General features: G+C 40.3%; 1 protein-coding gene across 6 annotated transcripts in view; it reads left to right on the top strand.

Moving 5' to 3' along the window:
- Positions 1-18399, top strand: part of CLYBL (citramalyl-CoA lyase) — a 170410-nt gene that overhangs the window by 84988 nt on the left and 67023 nt on the right. For all 6 annotated transcript variants that reach the window (XR_009724879.1, XM_061349302.1, XM_061349301.1 and 3 more), the window contains one exon: positions 4111-4300. Coding sequence is in view for 5 of the 6 variants with exons in the window: in XM_061349302.1 (XP_061205286.1) it covers positions 4111-4300 (190 nt within the window). In the remaining variant the exon portion in view is untranslated. The remainder of the gene's footprint in view (positions 1-4110; positions 4301-18399) is intronic.

Raw genomic sequence — 18399 nt, 5'->3', positions numbered from 1 at the left:
ACTGTGCCAAAGACTACAGAAGGAGAGATTTGGCCTGTTAAGAAATGGATATTTTTCCATGCTTCAGGTAGATTGTGGTGTAGTGTCTCTTCCAGGGATGCTTTCATCTAGCAAATAAGCAGGGAACAGAGGGACAGGCTAAAGTGCTGATCCTGAAAATCACTTTACTTCATGAGCTGTATGTTGTTGGCTCTGATGAGACTGCACAGGTGTGTGCAGTTAAGTATATGTGTGAGTATGAGCAACACTGGAATGTGAAAATGCAGTTTACAGCAGGGAAATGTGTATAATTTGGGGTAATTTTGCTGGTTCCAGTCACACTGTATGGCTGCCATTGCAAAGTGCAATGTCTCTTAGTAATCAAAAAGGTTTTATTTTCTCCTTCCTGAGGATGAACTACTTGCTCTTGGGTGAAACAGTTCTCAGAGGATCACGAGTAACTTTAACTCACCAGCTACTTTTGCATATTTGATGAAGACTTCAGTAAAGTGTTATGTTTGCCGAAGAAATTTAGTTTCATTTCCAAGACCCAAGAGCATTCAGCATGCTGCTAGATGCTATGAATGAAAATATGCGGCTATAAAACAATTTAATGAGCATTACCCAATAGCCTAGTCCTTGTTTTAACTTACAGTGCTTAAAGGAAGAAACATTGTCTTAGCAAATTCTTTTGGCTTATGTCCGTGTGTTTAGTTTAAAGCATAGTCAAGCTTAGTTTGAATCATTAAAATACTTGCAGTCAGGAAACATATGTAAGATTTTCTTCCTCTTTACAGCATGCAGTTAACAATATAACTGAGCTTGCAGTAACCACTGGGGATGTTTTTATTCTAACAAAATAACAGAAGTTGAGATAATCAGGATAGTGTTTCCTACCACAGTAGCTAACTGCTCATATGCATAGCACCCTGGGTCTTGCTGTTTTGAAAAGGTTTATAAGCAAATGGATTTTTTAATAAATTCCCTTCTTCCTCTACGTTTCATTTTGTTGTAGAACATAAAAGATGACTATGGAAGGAAAATGCAGAGTAAGAAGATGATTTTTTAGGGATATATGTCAAAGTAATAGCATATGAAAACATTTACTGTAGTCACACCTAAGCATATGTGTTGAAAACTCTTATTTTACATGTACATGTCTAGAGCGCTTTGTTTTGAAAGGAGAAGAATGCTGTGTTGGCCCACTGACACCAGCTCCTCCTGTACAGCTTTGTTTCTGGCCATACCTCTTGAAAAAATTATTGCTTCTTCAACTTGCTAAAATGTTCCATAGGACTAACCAATTTACACATGAACAGTGTATTTTTATAATAACCTGTGTCCTGAGAAACCTGTGGTTTAGGCCCATGTGGCTACAATATTGATTAGCTGAGGAGGAGATAGTCAGCAAGTGATAGTATTTCTAGCATTAAGCATATCAGGTGTTAATATTTTAATGGATTAAATCTGCCATGTGTTTGGAGTCAGGTGGTCTGCTGGGAAAGCCATTGGTCTCCCATCTAAAGGAAAGTTCATAGACCTCAGTGGTGACACCTAACTAAATCTGGCCTGGAGGTAACAACAGGTTTACCTACAAGATGCTACATGCCATTGTGGGCGGTAAGCAGAGCTGCCTTTATAGGCCTTGCAGCAGTGAGAGGGAAGCCAGCTGGTCAAACATCCCTTGGTTCAACACCAGCCCAGAAGAAATCCTGGCAAATATGTGATTGGAGATGCATCTCATCTCAGCACACTCTGGATTATGGTATCAGCCACGTCTGTCCAGTTTCTGGAGTTGAAGGATTGGTGAGAGGCAGTCATTAAGGGTGCTTCAGGGGCTGCTTGGCTCTAGGCTGGAGTTAACTATTAATGGCCTGAGCTCTTTGACTCCTTTGTGCCTTTGGGAACTACAGGGCTGAAGCCATCAGAGAAAGAGAATAGAAGCTAATCACTTTTGTCCCCTCATATGTGTTCAGTGGAGGACTGCAGACTTCTTTACTGCCCTCTGTGTCACACTGAAACAAACCCCTCCTGTTTCCATTTGAGATAAACCACTCTTCCACCTCCTCCTTGCTCTCCCAAAGTGTACTACTGGAAGAAAATGGGATTAAGTGGATTTAACTAGCAGCCACTTGAGTTGCCATAAGTTGTGTTACCATCCCCACTTCAACATGAAGCAGGGGACATGAAGTGGTTTGTGGAAAAGCGGCAAAGAGGGTACTTAAGAGAAACTTAGTGGATCCCAGTTGCACGTCTGCAGGTGTTGTCAGGACCTCCACCACCTAAGTCTGGAAGCTGTTGATGAAGAAGATTTATTAGCTAGGGTAGCACTAGCACTTGAAATAAAACAATGTGTCATTTCTTTTCAACAGCAAAGCCACCCCCTTTCTTAGGCTGAATTAAGCATTACTAGGCATATTACAAGGAAGAGTCTGGCAGTGGGTTTTTGTGGGCTTGTTAGTAGGTCCACCCAAGACATGAAGAGACACAGCAGAGGAGGGGGTGGAATAGTTGTCCTTTTCAATTTACTTTACTGAGATAAAATGTAATAAAAGCTTTGTTCATCTTTTCAATCTATGTCTTACATTCAGCTTTTAGGATGCACACTCTAGGGGAAGAGAAGGTTCTTCTATGGGGTTTGCTTAGGCAAGTACTATAGTGGTCTGTCAGCCTCACACCATGTTGACTGTGATTTAGATTGACTGAACTCGTTTCCAAGCATTTTGAGAGGGTTAGTCATGTTCACATCAAAGAAAACCCATGTACGCATGTAGCCATACATCATCCAAGTGTAGAAACTTGGGAAGCATTATTAAGAGGGGCACAGGAAAATGCATGGGTCCCTGACATGATGAGATAATGACATGTTCAGCATGGTGCTAGAAAAGCTTTGCATTACTCAAAGTGCTGAATAATATACATGAGAATGCATAATGGTGTTATATGGTAGGATTATTTTGTGGAATAAGTGACTTGTGCTCTGAGTAAGAAGGCAAATTGTATTACTTTGTCCTCATTTTTCATGTATGAATGGGCCTGGGGGGTACAGTGTGAAACGGGGAGGAACAGGAGCAGGCAGGGGGATTTTTTTGGAGGGCCATGGAACACAGAGGCACCCTCTGCAATTTATTTCTCTGTGCTTATAATTATGGAGCAAAGCAAGCTCCCTACCGCACTCAGGGCAGCCTCCCCTGGCAGTCCCACTGCCTCCAAGTGCACCGACCTGGCTCATGCCTAGGGTGGATTAGATGGTCCCTCACCAGGAATACCGGCACAGGGTGGAGACTACCGCAAACCTGACGCCTCCAGTCCATGCGGATGCCACCTACTCAAGCCATGTGGCACCACAGGCTCACACCTGCACTGGAGTGTGGTGCACAAAGCATTTATAAGCTTTAAAAGGCACCGCAGTCAACAGTCTACAGATGGGTTTCTGAGCTCTGTTGATGGAAGTCTGTGCTGTGGATCTGGAGGTCTGCAGACTTCTGAGAGGACGTGTTTGGGTTAGTGAGGTTCCATATTACATGGGGTTTTCATTCCTGTTTCCCTTGTTTCCCCTTCCATCCATTTTGCTTATTTAAGATTTGCATGCAAATGTGTTTTTGGCATAACACCAAGGTTTCAAAATCAACTTTGTAAGCCCATGTTTGTTTTAACCAACACCCCTGCTTCATTCACAGCATGCCATCCAGCTCCTGGAGCAAACACGGCAGATAGCAGCCTCCTCCCTAAAGCAGTCTTGATCTGTTCCCAGCACAGCCTCCATCCTATGGAGGAGTCCTATGACTAGGGGAAAAACCAGCCACCACCCTTCTGTACTTAGTACTTGCTCTAGCGCACAGAACGAGCAGCGTGATTAAGCCTGCACAGATAACCTCAGCCCTGGTAGTTCTTCAGTTCTCAGTCTGTAAGTTTGCAAGTTCTGTTGAACATAGTAGTTTTGGAGTTTTATACTGTAATTAGCTGTAATACTGATACTTCCCTACTTTGATTCTTCCTAAAGAAGAAATAAACTATAGATAACCCAAAACCAGCCACTGTTTACGTAGGAATGTTTCCCTTTTAAAATACAGTCAAATATTCTTTACAGCATTGTAGCCAAGAGTCTAATTTCAAAAATGTCTTTTGCAGGGTGGATTCTCCTCTGCCAGCTGGTGTTACTAAGCTTAGTTACCGCTTTGCATCCTCTCACAAGTACATTCCCAGGCGAGCTGTGCTGTACGTACCTGCGGATGATGAAAGGAAGATACAAAAAATCCCATCACTAAATGTAGATTGTGCGGTGCTGGACTGTGAAGATGGTGTGGCTCTGAACAGAAAGGTAATTAGAAATTATCTGTGTGATATAATCAGTGTTGAAGAGACCTTATGGAAAAACATTGCCTTTGCCTTGGGAAACCGACAACCAGAGAGACAAGGTTAAATCTTAAGATCTACAAAGTAATGTAAGACTGGTAGGCTTTGTGAAGGTGCTTGCCCAGGACTGAAAGACATCCCATGTAGGTAAATGAGGAGGGAGTTTTGAAGGAGTACAGAGCTGGGGGTAAGCTTTCATCACAGAAGAGTGGGAGACGTTGTTACTGCTGCATGTTTCTTAGGGAAGAGGAAGAAATGGTCCAAGAGAAGAGAAGCAGGAAAGGAAGAGTTAGTTCAGAATCACCAGGTGGGGGGGTTGCTGCTGAAATGAAATAATCTTCCAATTGTGAGCAAAACAGCATGAGTTTGGGTTTGAGTCTTGGGGTGTTTAGAAAGATTTTCTTCCTGAGCTTTCTGGAAGAAATGCTGTTAGAGATGTCTCTGAAGGAAAGAGAAGTTAGAATCTGAGTGTACCAGGGTTTGAAGAGCAGTTTAGGTAGAAGGAGCTGCAAGAAAGCAGGGAGAAAGACATGAGATATGTCAAGTACCAGTGCCAAGTTTTCGCTGACATTGACCTCTGAAAGAAAATGATGTGGCATGCATTCAGGTTTGCTTGCAAGTAAATTTTTTAAGTATATGAAAATAACCATTGTAAAATGTTTCACATCTGAGAATCGCTTAGGTTAAAAAAGACCTTTAAGATCATCAAGTCTAACCATAAACCTATGCCAAGTCCAGCTTAAACAATGTACGGGAGAAAGTGGTATAAATGTTTCCTAGTGAAAACTGTGTCTGAACAGGCACATAAGCTTATATCACATTATTTTCATATGCGTCAGTTTTTCTATCCAAGTTACAGTGCTTCAAACTACAGCAAACAGTGTTTAGGTTTCAGTATGAATGTGTTGTCCAGGAAGTTATGAAAACAGGCTTGAAATTTTTACCATGTCATCTCACATATGTGGATTATTCTGTTCTGTTTCTTGGGAATTAATGCTTTCCAGAAGGACTTTCTTGGACAGTGCTCTCTTTAACCTTCAGCCCTTTACAGGTATATTGGAACGAAAAAAGGTTTCAGAGTTTGTGTATATGTATTTTAGTTCTAAAAAATGGCAGTAGCATTTCTGGATGTTCATCTATACTGCTGAAGGCAGTTGGAAAATGTTTTCCTGCTGCTAAAATTCTACGTGAAAGACTAAGATTATATCTGCTGTCACAGCAAATTAGTATTGTTTAGATTATATTTGGGGACTGCTGCTGTAAGATGACACAAGACACAATTGTGTATTAAACTCTAGTATTTTTAGGTGCAACTTAATTATATCAAACAATTTATAGCAGAATCATGTATTTGTAACAGAGGATGATAGCAAGGCAAAATTTTATGATCAAGTGACAAAGTCGATAGTAATTTCTAACAGGAGAGAGCCCAGTCAGGGCCACCAATGTGGTCATGGCATGGAGGAGAGGCTGAGGATCTAGGTTTGTTCATCCTGGACAGGAGACAGTGGAGGGGGCCTTGGTGAAGGCTTTGCTGACTGGAGACAAGGAAAAAAAGTCCTTCCTATGCAGGTGGTCAGACACTGGAAGAGGTTGTCCAGAGCAGTGGTGCATCCTCCCTCCATGGGGGTATTCCAGCCTTGGCTAGGTGAGGCCCTGATATGATCAACGTGATGTGGAGTGATAGTTATCCCTCTTTGAGGAGACAGATGGACAAGGTGGTTTCCTGAGACTGTGTGATTGCATGATCTAGTACCAAAGTGTAATTCAAAGTGACTGGAAGATTGAATTAATGTTTATATCTGCCACAGATGCTCAGGAAGACTTTGAGACTTAGGTTCTATGAACATGAAGCTGAAATTATTATTGCTCTCACTGATTAATTTAATGGTGTTTAGGAGTTGTTTCAAGACCTGTACCCTTGATTTTCAAACTGAGGAAAAAAAAAGAAAACACTGGGAAACACAGCAACACTGAGCTCATCCTTCAATCATTATTCTAAAACAAATGGTACTGATGAATTTGACTGTTTTATATCATTAAAATTTATACTTCCAGATTTTCTTGGAAGTGCTGCAGAAATGTTAGGTTTAGGGAAAATCAGGACCTGGTTGAAGGTTCACAGTGCCTTGGGTCAAACTTATCTGTCTACAGAAGGCCTTCACTTGCATCGAGTCCAAGCAGCAAGTTTGAAACATGTTAACAAGTTTATTTTAACAAGGTGCTCTGTGTTTTGTATCAAGGTTAAGTTAGTTTGGAGAGATCAAGAATCTGGAATATTGGCAGCTCCATTTGGTTGCTCATTTAGAGGGAAAAAAGGAGGATGAGCCTCTTCTGACTGAAACTGATTACATTTGCAAAACTGCATTTGCTTTTGTAGCTGTTTTTGAAGCTGCAGTTATAAATTAAAAATCTTTATTGTCTAAACAATATTTTCTCTCAATTAGATTTCAGAAGATACTGTCCTCCCACAATTATGGTTTGTAATGGCTCACAGAGAGCACCAGAATAGGGGAGAACATACCCATACTCCAAACTGCATATCATTTTGGTGCCCGCCGCATTTCTTAGCTTCAAGAGCTACAGCACTGGCTATGATTTCAGGTATCATTCAGGTATCATCTGTGGACTCCTTTTTCTCAATCATTTTTCTAGCTGATATTTTGACTAAATCAGGGAAAAAAAAAAAACAAAAACCAACAAAAATAACCTTGCAGCAAGAAGTTCACAAGGAGAAAATTTCCCAGCAAATTTTCTGAGGGAAACCAATGGGAAGAAACAGTTAAAAAGCAAAGTTATAGTAAGCTGAATACTAGCCTGCAAGTAGGGTGAGAGCTGATACTAGTGTGAGAGTAGGACACATGGGGCCTTTTCAACCCCTCTGGGATGAGACAGAGCTGTAGGAAGTCTTCAGAAATTCAGAATAGGAATTCAGATAGGAAGATATCCCAGTATTGCTGAAAACTTGAGCCATCTTTTACAAAGCTAGTATTAGTCTTGCTGACCATACCCCGCTAGTCATATGCAGGATATGTTCATAGACTGCAAATCCTGGTTGGAGTTCCACACGCTGTTTTTAGAGGTTCAAATGCATGGTGTCACATGGTGTGGGCTGCCAGCTACCTTTCCAGGTGTCAGACTCTGTAAGACATTGGGAATTTCTACAACAGAAATTTAGGTTTTGGTTGGAGGGAGAATTGAATACTACTAAAGGGAAATCACTTTCCCTGAGCAGATGAAGGTAGGAGCAATTCCCCACTGATGTACATGTAAAGTTTCTCTGGTGTTGCTGTACATTTTAAAGAAATTACTCAGAATGTCTCACTTGGTGATATTTCTAAGTGAACAGTTGAAGTAGGAATTCTTAAACTATAAAACTCAAAATATTAAACTAGAAATAGGAACTAGAAATAAACTATAAAACTAGAAATAGATTGTGCTGCTGAAATGTTTCCAGTGCATCACACTCTAGAGACTTTTTGTGAAATCCTGCAAAAATAGCCCCTGCCTATTTCACAGGAAAAGGCCTGAATATCCATTCATTTTAATTGTAAAAAAGAAGGTAAAAAATATGGCTGCACCAACACACTTGAGCATGTAAGCCAGAAAGCTGAATCGCATGTTATACCACTGAGAGCTTTCTGTGTAAAAGCTGTTTGAAGATACCTTGAGGGCTGTCAGCAAAGCCAGCACTCCCTGGTGTAGCTTTCTCTGTAGAGTTGCATCAGTTACTGTACCTCCATGCCAGGTGAACCTACTACCAGGTGGAAAAGTCTCCTCCTGTTGGATTAAAGATTTCTATGCCAGTGCTTTCATTTTCCAAGGGCAGAGTGGGCTAAGATTTCGCAGTTGGTTCCCATGGGTCTTGTAAGGTTATCACCCTCACAAGAGAGCTTTCTAGAGCAGCATTTTTTCCAGCAGTATCCTGTCTTCAGTGCTGCTGTTCTTCAGAGCATCCAGGTGTTAGCTGCCGGGTCAGCCTAGCAAGAGACCAGGTTTGAGCTGCTACTGCAGGGTTTATGCCTCTTTCTGAGTCTTTGACAAGAGTTTCAGAGCATTTTAATGCTTCCAAACCACTGTTAATAGTGGCTTTCTCTTCACTGAGGTCATTAGGATGATTTTGAATAATTGGGATATACACTGCCTTTCTCTGTAGCTGTCTTTAGTGTGCCATCAAACCAGGCAGGGCACAGTCCCTTCTGTCAAGGATGACCTGTGAAAATTATCTCAAGCAAATTTTGAAGGGTTTAGGTTTCAGCCTTTTCTTTCCATGGGGAATGCCAGTGTTATAATTAAGAATCAAAATAAAACCCCATGTTGCCCCTCCTCATGTTTTTTTTTGTATCAGAGGTGTAAAAGCAGTCCCTTGGAGTGTACATATGGCTGGGAAACATCTGTGTGGTCCTTTGACACAAAGCACTTAAAAATAGGAAATCTTATTGTTGTTCCTGTGAAAATAAATAGGTCTCATTCATCCAGCAAAAGTTATTCAGGAGAGCACTGTGAAATGATGTAGGACCAATTAGCATTTAGGTTCCTAAACCTTGTTTGCTGCAAATCATGGTTGTGTCACTTTGTATCTTCTAGAAAGAAGTTGTTTTCTCCTCCAGCACTCGAGCAAGAGAAGCTGGGGAAGAGGACCCTCAGCTCTGTATTTTCCTCACATCCCTTCCTCAGGAGGGGAAACAGCAGCTCCTGAGCATCTTCTGTTCTCCCTGCTCCCCTCAGCAGAGAGGGCAAGTTCAGTTGGGCTAAGAGGATGGATAGGGAAAGACCTATTTTGCTTATCCACAGCATGGCCTGCTAGGGTCATAGCATAAATTTGTTCCTACTTAATGTCTTGTAGCCACTTAAAAGATCATTGCTGTGGTGTTCCAAAAAAAAAAAAAAAATCAATTAATTCTTTTGAATTGTCTGTTTTAAAAAATAGGATTAAAGCCTGACCACTTTTCAAACTGTTCCATTATGAATAACGCATACATAAGAGATGACTCTGGGTTCATTACAGTTAAGAGCAGATCATCCGCATACATGCTGATTTTATGGAGATTTCTCCCTATGAGAATGCCTTCTCCATCTCTCTAGTGATCTGATCCTGGGGTCAGAACAAACAGCATGCCGGCAAGAGAGCATCCTTGCCTACCATTTTTCCCCTAATCTGAGACCTTCTGACCTTTTTATTCCTTATCACTGATGAGAAGAGGCTCTTGCATATAAAATAACACTTCAACTAAATTTGGGGGTGGAGATAAATACATACAGTGGGTCAGCATGCTATAGAAAAAAAATCCTTTTCCTACTGAAATGCATTTCCTTACTGATCTTCCTAAAATTGAAGGCTTTTACAGTATCAGTGGAAAAAGGCTGCAGTTGGCTTCCATAAACCTCTAGCTGTTTCAATTAAAATCAACAGTTTTTCTGTGTTATGTGATGATAATCTTCTTTCTTTTTTTTTTCTTAATAAAGCCAAGTTGGTTAGGATTTATCAATGCCACAGGTATTTCTCCAGGCACATAGTGAGAATGCTAGCTAGTACTTCACAGGCACAGTTGCATGAAACATTGATAACTAGGTTATTTTACCAGGTCTTTGCTTTATTTATAATAAATTAGTACTGTACCTAATTGTATTCCTCCTACAGGGAGAAGGCTTGCTGATAAAGTGTGTAGAGAATGATTAAATGTACACAGGCACATAGTAGGGTGACTTGTCTTCAAAAGATGCACAAAATTAAAATGGGAATGCTGCTTTCCCCAGTGGCTTACCATTATTAAAAGTCTCCGTAGCATGGGAAATTCTTCTGTAAGAACTGGGGAGTCCAGAAGTCTCTCTGGTTTATTGTAGGGAAGCTGAACTGTACAGTGAAGCTCTGCAAGGCCTTTTTGATCCTTGAAGAGTTCTGATGAATATACATTTTTATGAAAGTTGTAAAGTGTTTTCATTTCCTTATTAATCCCACCATGGTCCTGGAAGAACCTACCACTCCTGAGTGGTAACTGTGACAATAACAGGTTTTGTTCCTATTGTTTTACTCTACAAGCCAATCATCTTCCTTACAGAAAGATTTGAGGATTCATAAAGACAATTGCAATATTCAGCAATTTTTTCCTTAATGAGCTCAGTAATGCATGTGTCTCTTCGAGCAGAGCCTTTGAATTGCCAGTTATTTCTTTTCCACTGATCCAGATGTATCCAATTAAGTTCGACTTGGACATATTCTGATGTAACTATAACTGCTGACAGAACAGTGTCTAGAAAGTTAGGGAAAATGTCTTAGCTCAGTTTTAACAAGGATTTCAGGTAGGAATACATGAGTAGACCTGGGAAAATATTTAAAAACACACAGTTAATGTTTATATGGACTCGGAATTCACAGCACTTCAACTCTTCACGTGTAGTCCACTGTCCACAGGCACATCAGCCCACCAGGGTACTGAAGACTAATTGCAGGACTAGAAGTCATGTGCTGCTACACATTTCCGGACCAGTTTTCAGTATTTCATCTGGTTTTGTAGCAAGAAAGACCTGGCTGCACAGCCACTGAGCATCTAGCACTTAGTTTGAAGGGAGCAGTCGAGTTTCAAGGGAGATACAAAAAAATCAAGCCAATATAAGAAGTTCAGAGTATACGTGTAGCTTAGAAACACTCTGTTGGATCAAATTTGGGCAGACTTTTGTTTGTATGCAGAGCCATGTGTTGGATTATGTTGTCAGAGCTGCAGTGGTACTGGGGATGAGAAAAACATAAAGGTACTGCCTAGATTACCATCACAGTGGTTCTCAGCACTCAACACGATTTGCTTCAGGTCTCCTTTGCTTTTTTGTTGGCCATGAGCTGGCAGAAAAATATGTTTGTGTGTCCAAGTTTCTATTGCAATTAATCTTGAAACCTAGCCTTGAACATAAGACTCCACTGTGCTTGTAACCAGTAGTCCACCCCACTTATTCTCCCATATTGCAAGGGCCACATTTTGAAAACAGGCCAAGCACAAGGAAACCCACAGACTCCATTAACAGGGACATGGATGAGAAAGTGCTGGGCACACACAGAATACAGCACATGCACTCTTTTTGATAAACTTTTCTACAAGGTATCTCTACAGTCACAGTCAAGGTAGTGGTCTAGTGGACCTTTAGTTTGGTTTAGGTAAGATATGTAGGTAAGGGAAGGTGGAAATGCATGGTACTTTTCCCAGTGCATTGGTACGCTGAAAGCTGGGCCTGTCCCAGGATGGTGAGGAGTCAGGGAAACCTAAGAGATACTTAGGAGATTATGGCAAAAAAAATCTGTGGTTTATTTTACCAAACTGTTTAAACATCACCTGTTTACCAGGGGGTTAGTAGTAGTTACAGGTAGCAAAACAGGGAAGCGTTGGGATGCTGGATAAGAGAAAAGAATTTCTGATGTCAGATGAAGGAACAGAATAGCCCTATAAATGGAGGTTGCAGATGAGGGTGAGTATGTGTGTAGTCAGGGCTATGTTTGGGAACTTTGGCAGGTGTCAGCTCAAAGCATTATATTTAACCTCTGTACCTTTGGTTTCAAGTATTACTCATTTGGAGACAAGAGAAAAGGATCCTAGCATGGATTGGTGGAAATTAAACCACCAATACCTATGTGCAAGGCTTGTTTCCTTCCACTGTGGGCTCCTGTTAGCTGCTGTTGGCAGGAGCCCACAGTACTTAACGATGCTGCAGATTCTGCAGTCCTTATTCAGATGACATTTCAGAATGAAGGAAGGACATTTGTGTGTAAATGAGTAATTCAGGATTAAGCCTTTCAGGAGTTTAAGCTTCTTTCTCCTATATATACTACATATATTGAAGGCACATGTGCTGTACTGGTTGCAGGACATACCATTCCCAAAGTAAGCACAGAACCATCTTAACCCAATCTTTTATTTCCACCATGAACTAAGCCCATGCCATGATGTTCCTTGAATTTAGAGTGGAGTAATTTATCTCTGTTCAACAGAAGACAAAGTACATGGATTACGATTGCCTAAACCCCTGGGTTTTACATATTCTGCAAATTGCTTTCTTCTCTGAATAGTGAAAAGACTGTATGTTAAAAAGTGCTTTATACACCAAAAGAATACACTTTCATGTAATGGGCTGGTACCCAAAATAGTTACAAAACCACATATCTGGCGTACTGAAACTGGAGAGCATCCAGAGCCATGAATTCATTGAGCACTTACATCCCAGAATAGACTACAATTCATAACTCTTGTGATTTTTCTAGTCCCTGTAAAAGCCATAAGAACAGGGACAGAGCATTAGAAACTACATGCATTTGTTTACTCACATCTAAACCTGCATAGCTTTGCTATGCCTGTAGCAGGCTCCAGGGGCACAAAAGCTCTTAATGTTCCCCAGGTTACACATTGCCATGACCAAAGTTTGGGCTTCCAATCAAGGAATTCTTTTGCAAAGATGGAAAAAATGAGCCTTTTTTTTTTTTTTTTTTCCTTCATTTTGGGTAAAGTCAAAACTTTAGCTACATATGAAAGTTACTGTTTTGGTAGTGGGGTTTATGTATATATGCAGCATGTGCAGGTTTTAGCACATCTAAATGCATTGACAGAAGTATATTCATAGAATCAGAAAGTTTTGGGTTGGAAGAGACCTTAAAGCTCATCTGGTTCCAATCCCTTGTCATGGGCAGGGACACCTTCCACTAGACCAGACTGTTCAGAGCCCCACCCAGCCTGGCCTTGAACAGTTCCAGGGATGGAGCAGCCACAGCTTCTCTGTGCCAGTGTCTCAACCACCCTTACAGTGAAGAGCTTCTCCCTAATATCTAATCTAAATCTATTCTCTTACAATTTAAAGCCATTCTTCCTTGTCCTGTTGTATATCTGACTGCAAAAACAAACACACACTTCTACAAATGCAGCCTGTTACAGATTCGGACATTGATGTAAGCTGATCTGCTGAGGTTGCCCATCTTTTCTTTTGGCTACAACTATCATGACAGAGATGACGATCTGTCTTCTTGTTTCTCAGTAAGAAAATGGATAAGCTGACTGTGGAGTCTGATTATCACTTTGCAACTTCTCTGAAAGAATAAATAAAATCTTAGTGTTTTCTGAGTCTGACTACAATTTCTAGCTTTAAAGCAGCTTGGTTGCTCTGAGATTGCTGTTTCAGCTCCTGAATAGCGATATAACATCGTGCTATCTACTGTGCATCCTTGTAATAGCTCTTTTTGCTATCTTTCTTTCACTGAGGTGCATTAGGGCTACCCTCTCCAGAACAATGTACTTGCCAGTTATTTCAAGTTTGGGAGAAAAGAATTATAAATATTTTTCTTCATTTCTGATCACTGAGCACCAGAAGACCATAAATCCTTGTGTTGTTCCTCATTTGGGAGTAAATGGTTGTAAAGATCCTGGCTGTTCATTTTAGGGTGATTATAAACAATGGCTTGCTCGTTCTTTCTTCCTTACTTGTTACAGTCTTTTACTGGATTGCCTCAAAATATCTGTGTTTGTGCCAGGCTTGAGGCAACTTCATCTTCTAAGGTTTCACAATACAATTGAGTGTTAAAAAGGGGCATGTTGAACAAATTGGTATTTTCTTCTTTGGTTACATTTTAAACTTTGATTCCACACAGACCAAATCTTCTACTTGTTAACCAATTATTTTTAAATAGAATAATTATAGATCATCATTTATTATACATTTCTTGAGAAAAAGGGCAAATTAATACATGTAAACATGGCTGAATCTATTTAAATAAAGTGTCCACAAAATCCTTACAAAATGTAAACAACATTTGTTGTGCCTTGGAGATAGCATATGATTGGACTCATGAGACCCTGTTTATCCTGCTGAACAGTTTCTTTTATAACTTCAAAGGGAATTTTGTATATTTATGGCAATAGCAGGGTGTTAAGTGTAGCTAGACAAAAATTATACCTCAGCTATTTAGTTAATGCCAATAGGGATTAAATTAGATTTTATAGCTGTTAGTGGAAGTCTGTTTTGTACCTAACAAGTGGGATTTTTAAATCCTGGAAAGCATAATCCTATTATAAAACTGGCAGCTGAATTAACATTATCTAGGAAGCAAGTCTTCACGGATTAACATTTTTTGACATTAACAATGAGAAACTAATGCTACAGGCATATTAGGTGCTATTCCCAAAAGTAGGAAAAAAAGGGAAGTGAATATAGGACAAGATAAATGGCACAAATACTGCAGGAAGGAAAAATGGAGTGAAACATGCATGAGATGAAATCTGGGAGTGACTATGGTCTGCCACAAGTACAAAAGAAGTATTCCGGGCATAAAAAGGCTCCACAATTGGTAATTCATATATTAGCCCACACGTTGATTTATGTGTGCCTTGTGCATAATTCACAGTGAGTTTGGGATAGCCACAAATGCCTTCTCCTGTCCTTAGATCTGAGGGCTTCGTATTCCAGCTAGATGCTATAGAAGCCAAGGGCTGGCAGCACTGCAGAAGAAACACTTGTTTCTTTACTGAACAGGCCCATAAAACCATTCCACAAAGACCCTGATGAAGTTCTCCTTATTTATCTTGAAGGACAGTTATGGAACAACTGCTATAGGCAGTGGTACAGGAGATGAGTGGGTCATTGAACTTGCTTTCTTGCAATATCTTATTCTAGGCATTGATAATCTAAATAACTGTAAGTGTACATACCATGTCATATTTCAATTAAAATATTTTTGTCCCCATCACAGTTAGAGAGCAAACCTTTATTACTTAAGCTTGTGAAGCATGTATCTCATAAAAATTATTTTAACAGCTCCGTGTTTAGAATCTGAGCCCTATTCATAGCTGCAGCATTGAAATAACAGAAGTAGTGTTTTGTTGTGTGGAGGGTTAAGAGCAATCCACTTGATAAACTGATCAGTCACAAAAACATGCTAAACAGATTCTTCCAGATTTTGCAGTATCATATTCAGTGTTGACCCAATACAGATTTTACTGCAACAGTATCTGTTGGCTGCCATCTTGTCTCACAAATTTCTTCTTTCTTATCAAATGAAGAATTTCATTAATTACTAATGAAAGCTAAACTGAAACAATTTGTTCTAACTTTGCCTTCCAATCTCCCAGTTTCTTGGTTTGAGTGAAGCAGAGCTAGATCTGAGTCACTGTCAGACTGGGGTTTTGTTATCAGAGATTTAATTGTGGATTTGCAAACCTAATACATGGCTTCACAAGTTGATTCTTGGTTTGGTCCTTTTGAAGTTCTGCAATTTTCCTCCCTACTCCTACTTTAACCATTATTACTTACTGGCTTACATTCTTACTGAGCATCTCTTCTACCAGAGCATGTGTGTGTCGTAATCATTGCTGTGGTTAAATCCATTACCAAAGGTGTGGCAGTGACTGCCTTAAGAGTTTTATTAAATCGTGGATGTGTAACATAGACTTTACCTTGTACGGTATATAACAACATCTAAACTGTGGAAAGAGTGTGAAATTTTTAAGTTTCCAAATTGCCCTCCTCTGAAGTTAGTACCATTGGCACCATAATGTCAGTGGGAAAACTCACACCATTTGGCATCAACAGGACCAAGATTTATCCTGTTGTGTGCATATTGCACTAACAATACTGAACGCTACTGGGAATTGTAAATAGTTGCTTTTGTTGTGGCTCTTTTTCAAATATCTGTCCTCCAAATGCTTTTTTTAATTGTTATTTTTATATATGTAGAAGTATGAACAGTCCATAAGCCTAGTATTTTGAAGCATGTGAGTATCTTTTATCCATTACCACAGCCCTTTGAGGTGCTGGGCACCTTTGGAGAAATGGGGGTACAATGTGCTTCATATCACAAAGGGCATGAATTTGATGTCTCCCAGAAGTGGATGTTTCTGTAACCAGTTGTAGAGAGTGTCCATAGATGTCTCTGATCACCCTAATTTCTACTCAGAATTTTCTAATAATTTAATATAAATGTTATTTTCAGCAAATGAAATGGATTTTATTGTCCATGACCACTTACAGAAGGAAAAGCAGAAACTTCTAACACTCACCTATAAAACTTTCTGTGTATTGAATTCTTATTAATGGCTTCTATTGATTTTCTCTTTTTAGTCAAAGTTTCTGCATATCCATCAGCATGTTTTTAACAGCAGATGCCAGAACATCTTCCCATTCTTCTTGTGAGTCTGTGAACCCCCTCTGATCTTTTTTCATTTCTGGTCCCCAAAACTGGATATTTCAACTGCGCTCTTATAAATGCAATATAAAACAATGCAATTGCTTCCTATTTTATTATATATGGTATTCCTGATAATATATTTCCAGAACTGGCTTTGTCTTTTTTGTATTAACACTGCATTGGTGGCACTCATTCACTTCAACCTACTACTCTTAGTGCATTTTCAGCTTTGTTTCTGCCTCTTATGTCTCTATCTCATATATAGTATAGTTCTGTCTTTTTCATTTATTATTGTCTATCCAGTTTGAGAGTGTGTTTGCATCTCCCTCCAAATTACAGGCTGCTGAAAATACCAAAAATCTGATCTCTCCTGCACTAACCAAGTTGCTAATGAAAATACTGAAATTATGCCCTCGACCCTCTGGGAGGGATGCTCAGTTGAATACTGGCTGTTACTTTTAGAGGGTAGGTTTCCACATTAGCACATTTCCTTTGAGGTCATTATGAGCAGCAGTGTTAAAAGCTTTCTCACATCTTGACTGCCCTCCACAGTTTCTCAACACCTCTCCTGAAGTAGGTGGCCAAAGCTAGAGATTACACTCTAGGTGCAGCTTCACCAGTGCCAAGTAAAAGGGAAAAATAACCTCCCTAGTCTTCTGACCATACTCCTAATCTAGTCCGGTGTGCTGTTTGCCTTGTTTGCAGTGAGAGCACACTGTTCCCTTGCTGTCCCTCATTCAGGTTATCATCCACCAAAGCCCCAAGCCCCTTTCAGCAGCTGTAGCCTGTCACCTCTGGCCAGGCACACATGTGGAGTTATCCTGCCGCTGCTGTACAAGTTTCCAAATTGCCTTCATGCTTCTCCTTTGTGAACTCTGGGCCTCCTGTTGTCTCAGTCTTCAAGTTTCTCATGGTGCCTCTGGACTACAGCTCATATCCCTGTAGTTTGGTGTCACTGGAAGATTTGCTGGGGGTTCATTCTGTGTCATCACTGAAGTTCACATGGAAGACGCTGTATAAAACTGGCCCCAGTATCAAAGCCTGGGGTTCTCTACTTGTTACCAACTGTCAGCTAGGCAGACCTTCAAAATCAACTGTCCAGCTAGTTTTCAACCCACCTAATAGTTCTTCTACCCTATATTTTCTCAGCTTCCAGATGAGCATGCTATGCCCTCTGAAGTCAGGGTGTATTACCTCTGCTTCTCTCTTTGTCCGTGTACCTAATCATTTTGTCATAAAAGGCCAGTAAATGGGTCAGACAGAGATGTCCTTCTGTCTCCAACCCCCACATACTTATCCATCTTCTTCCCTCACTTCATTGTCTGTGATTATTGTGATATCTTGATTGCAACCTGGTTTGTCCTCTTTTCCTCTTTACCTAGTTAGAATCAGTAGACCTAACAAACAAGATTCATACTTCATCATAGAGCTTCACAGTGTCATGTATTTTGAAGTGTCCTTAGCAGTGGAGTAAACTATACTTTCTGAGCATTACAATTTTAGTTGCTTTGAGTTGAATTCAGACACCTGCATCCAAGAATGTGATTCCTAGCCACACTGCTAATCTCTGCCTGTGCTCTTCAGTGCTTGAAAGTCTGCTTTTGTGCATACTCAGACATGTTTCTGTCCTCTTCTGGCAGCTTGTGTCCCTCATGCCTAGGCTATCAGAAACGTATTTTCTGTCTAAGGCCCGTGAGCAGATGGGATCAAAATTTGCCTGTGTCTCTGACAGGAGACATACAAAGCACAGAAGCCATGGCCTTTTTATTTAAAAATGGGTAGGATAAGAAAGAAGAAATAATGGTTGTGTCCATGGTGGCATGAGTAACAGGCTCACTGTGAGCTGATGGATCAGTGTCAGAGGGGAAGCCAAAATGGGGAAATGTCATGGTAGCGTTTGATCAAGGAGAGAC

Source organism: Neopsephotus bourkii, unplaced genomic scaffold, assembly GCF_033783945.1.
Source record: "Neopsephotus bourkii isolate Nb327-2 ecotype Australia unplaced genomic scaffold, CSIRO-AGI_Nbou_v1 NB_398, whole genome shotgun sequence".
Classification (NCBI taxonomy): domain Eukaryota; kingdom Metazoa; phylum Chordata; class Aves; order Psittaciformes; family Psittacidae; genus Neopsephotus; species Neopsephotus bourkii.
Note: the sequence above shows the minus strand (reverse complement) of the source record. Positions and strands in the feature narration are given on the sequence as shown.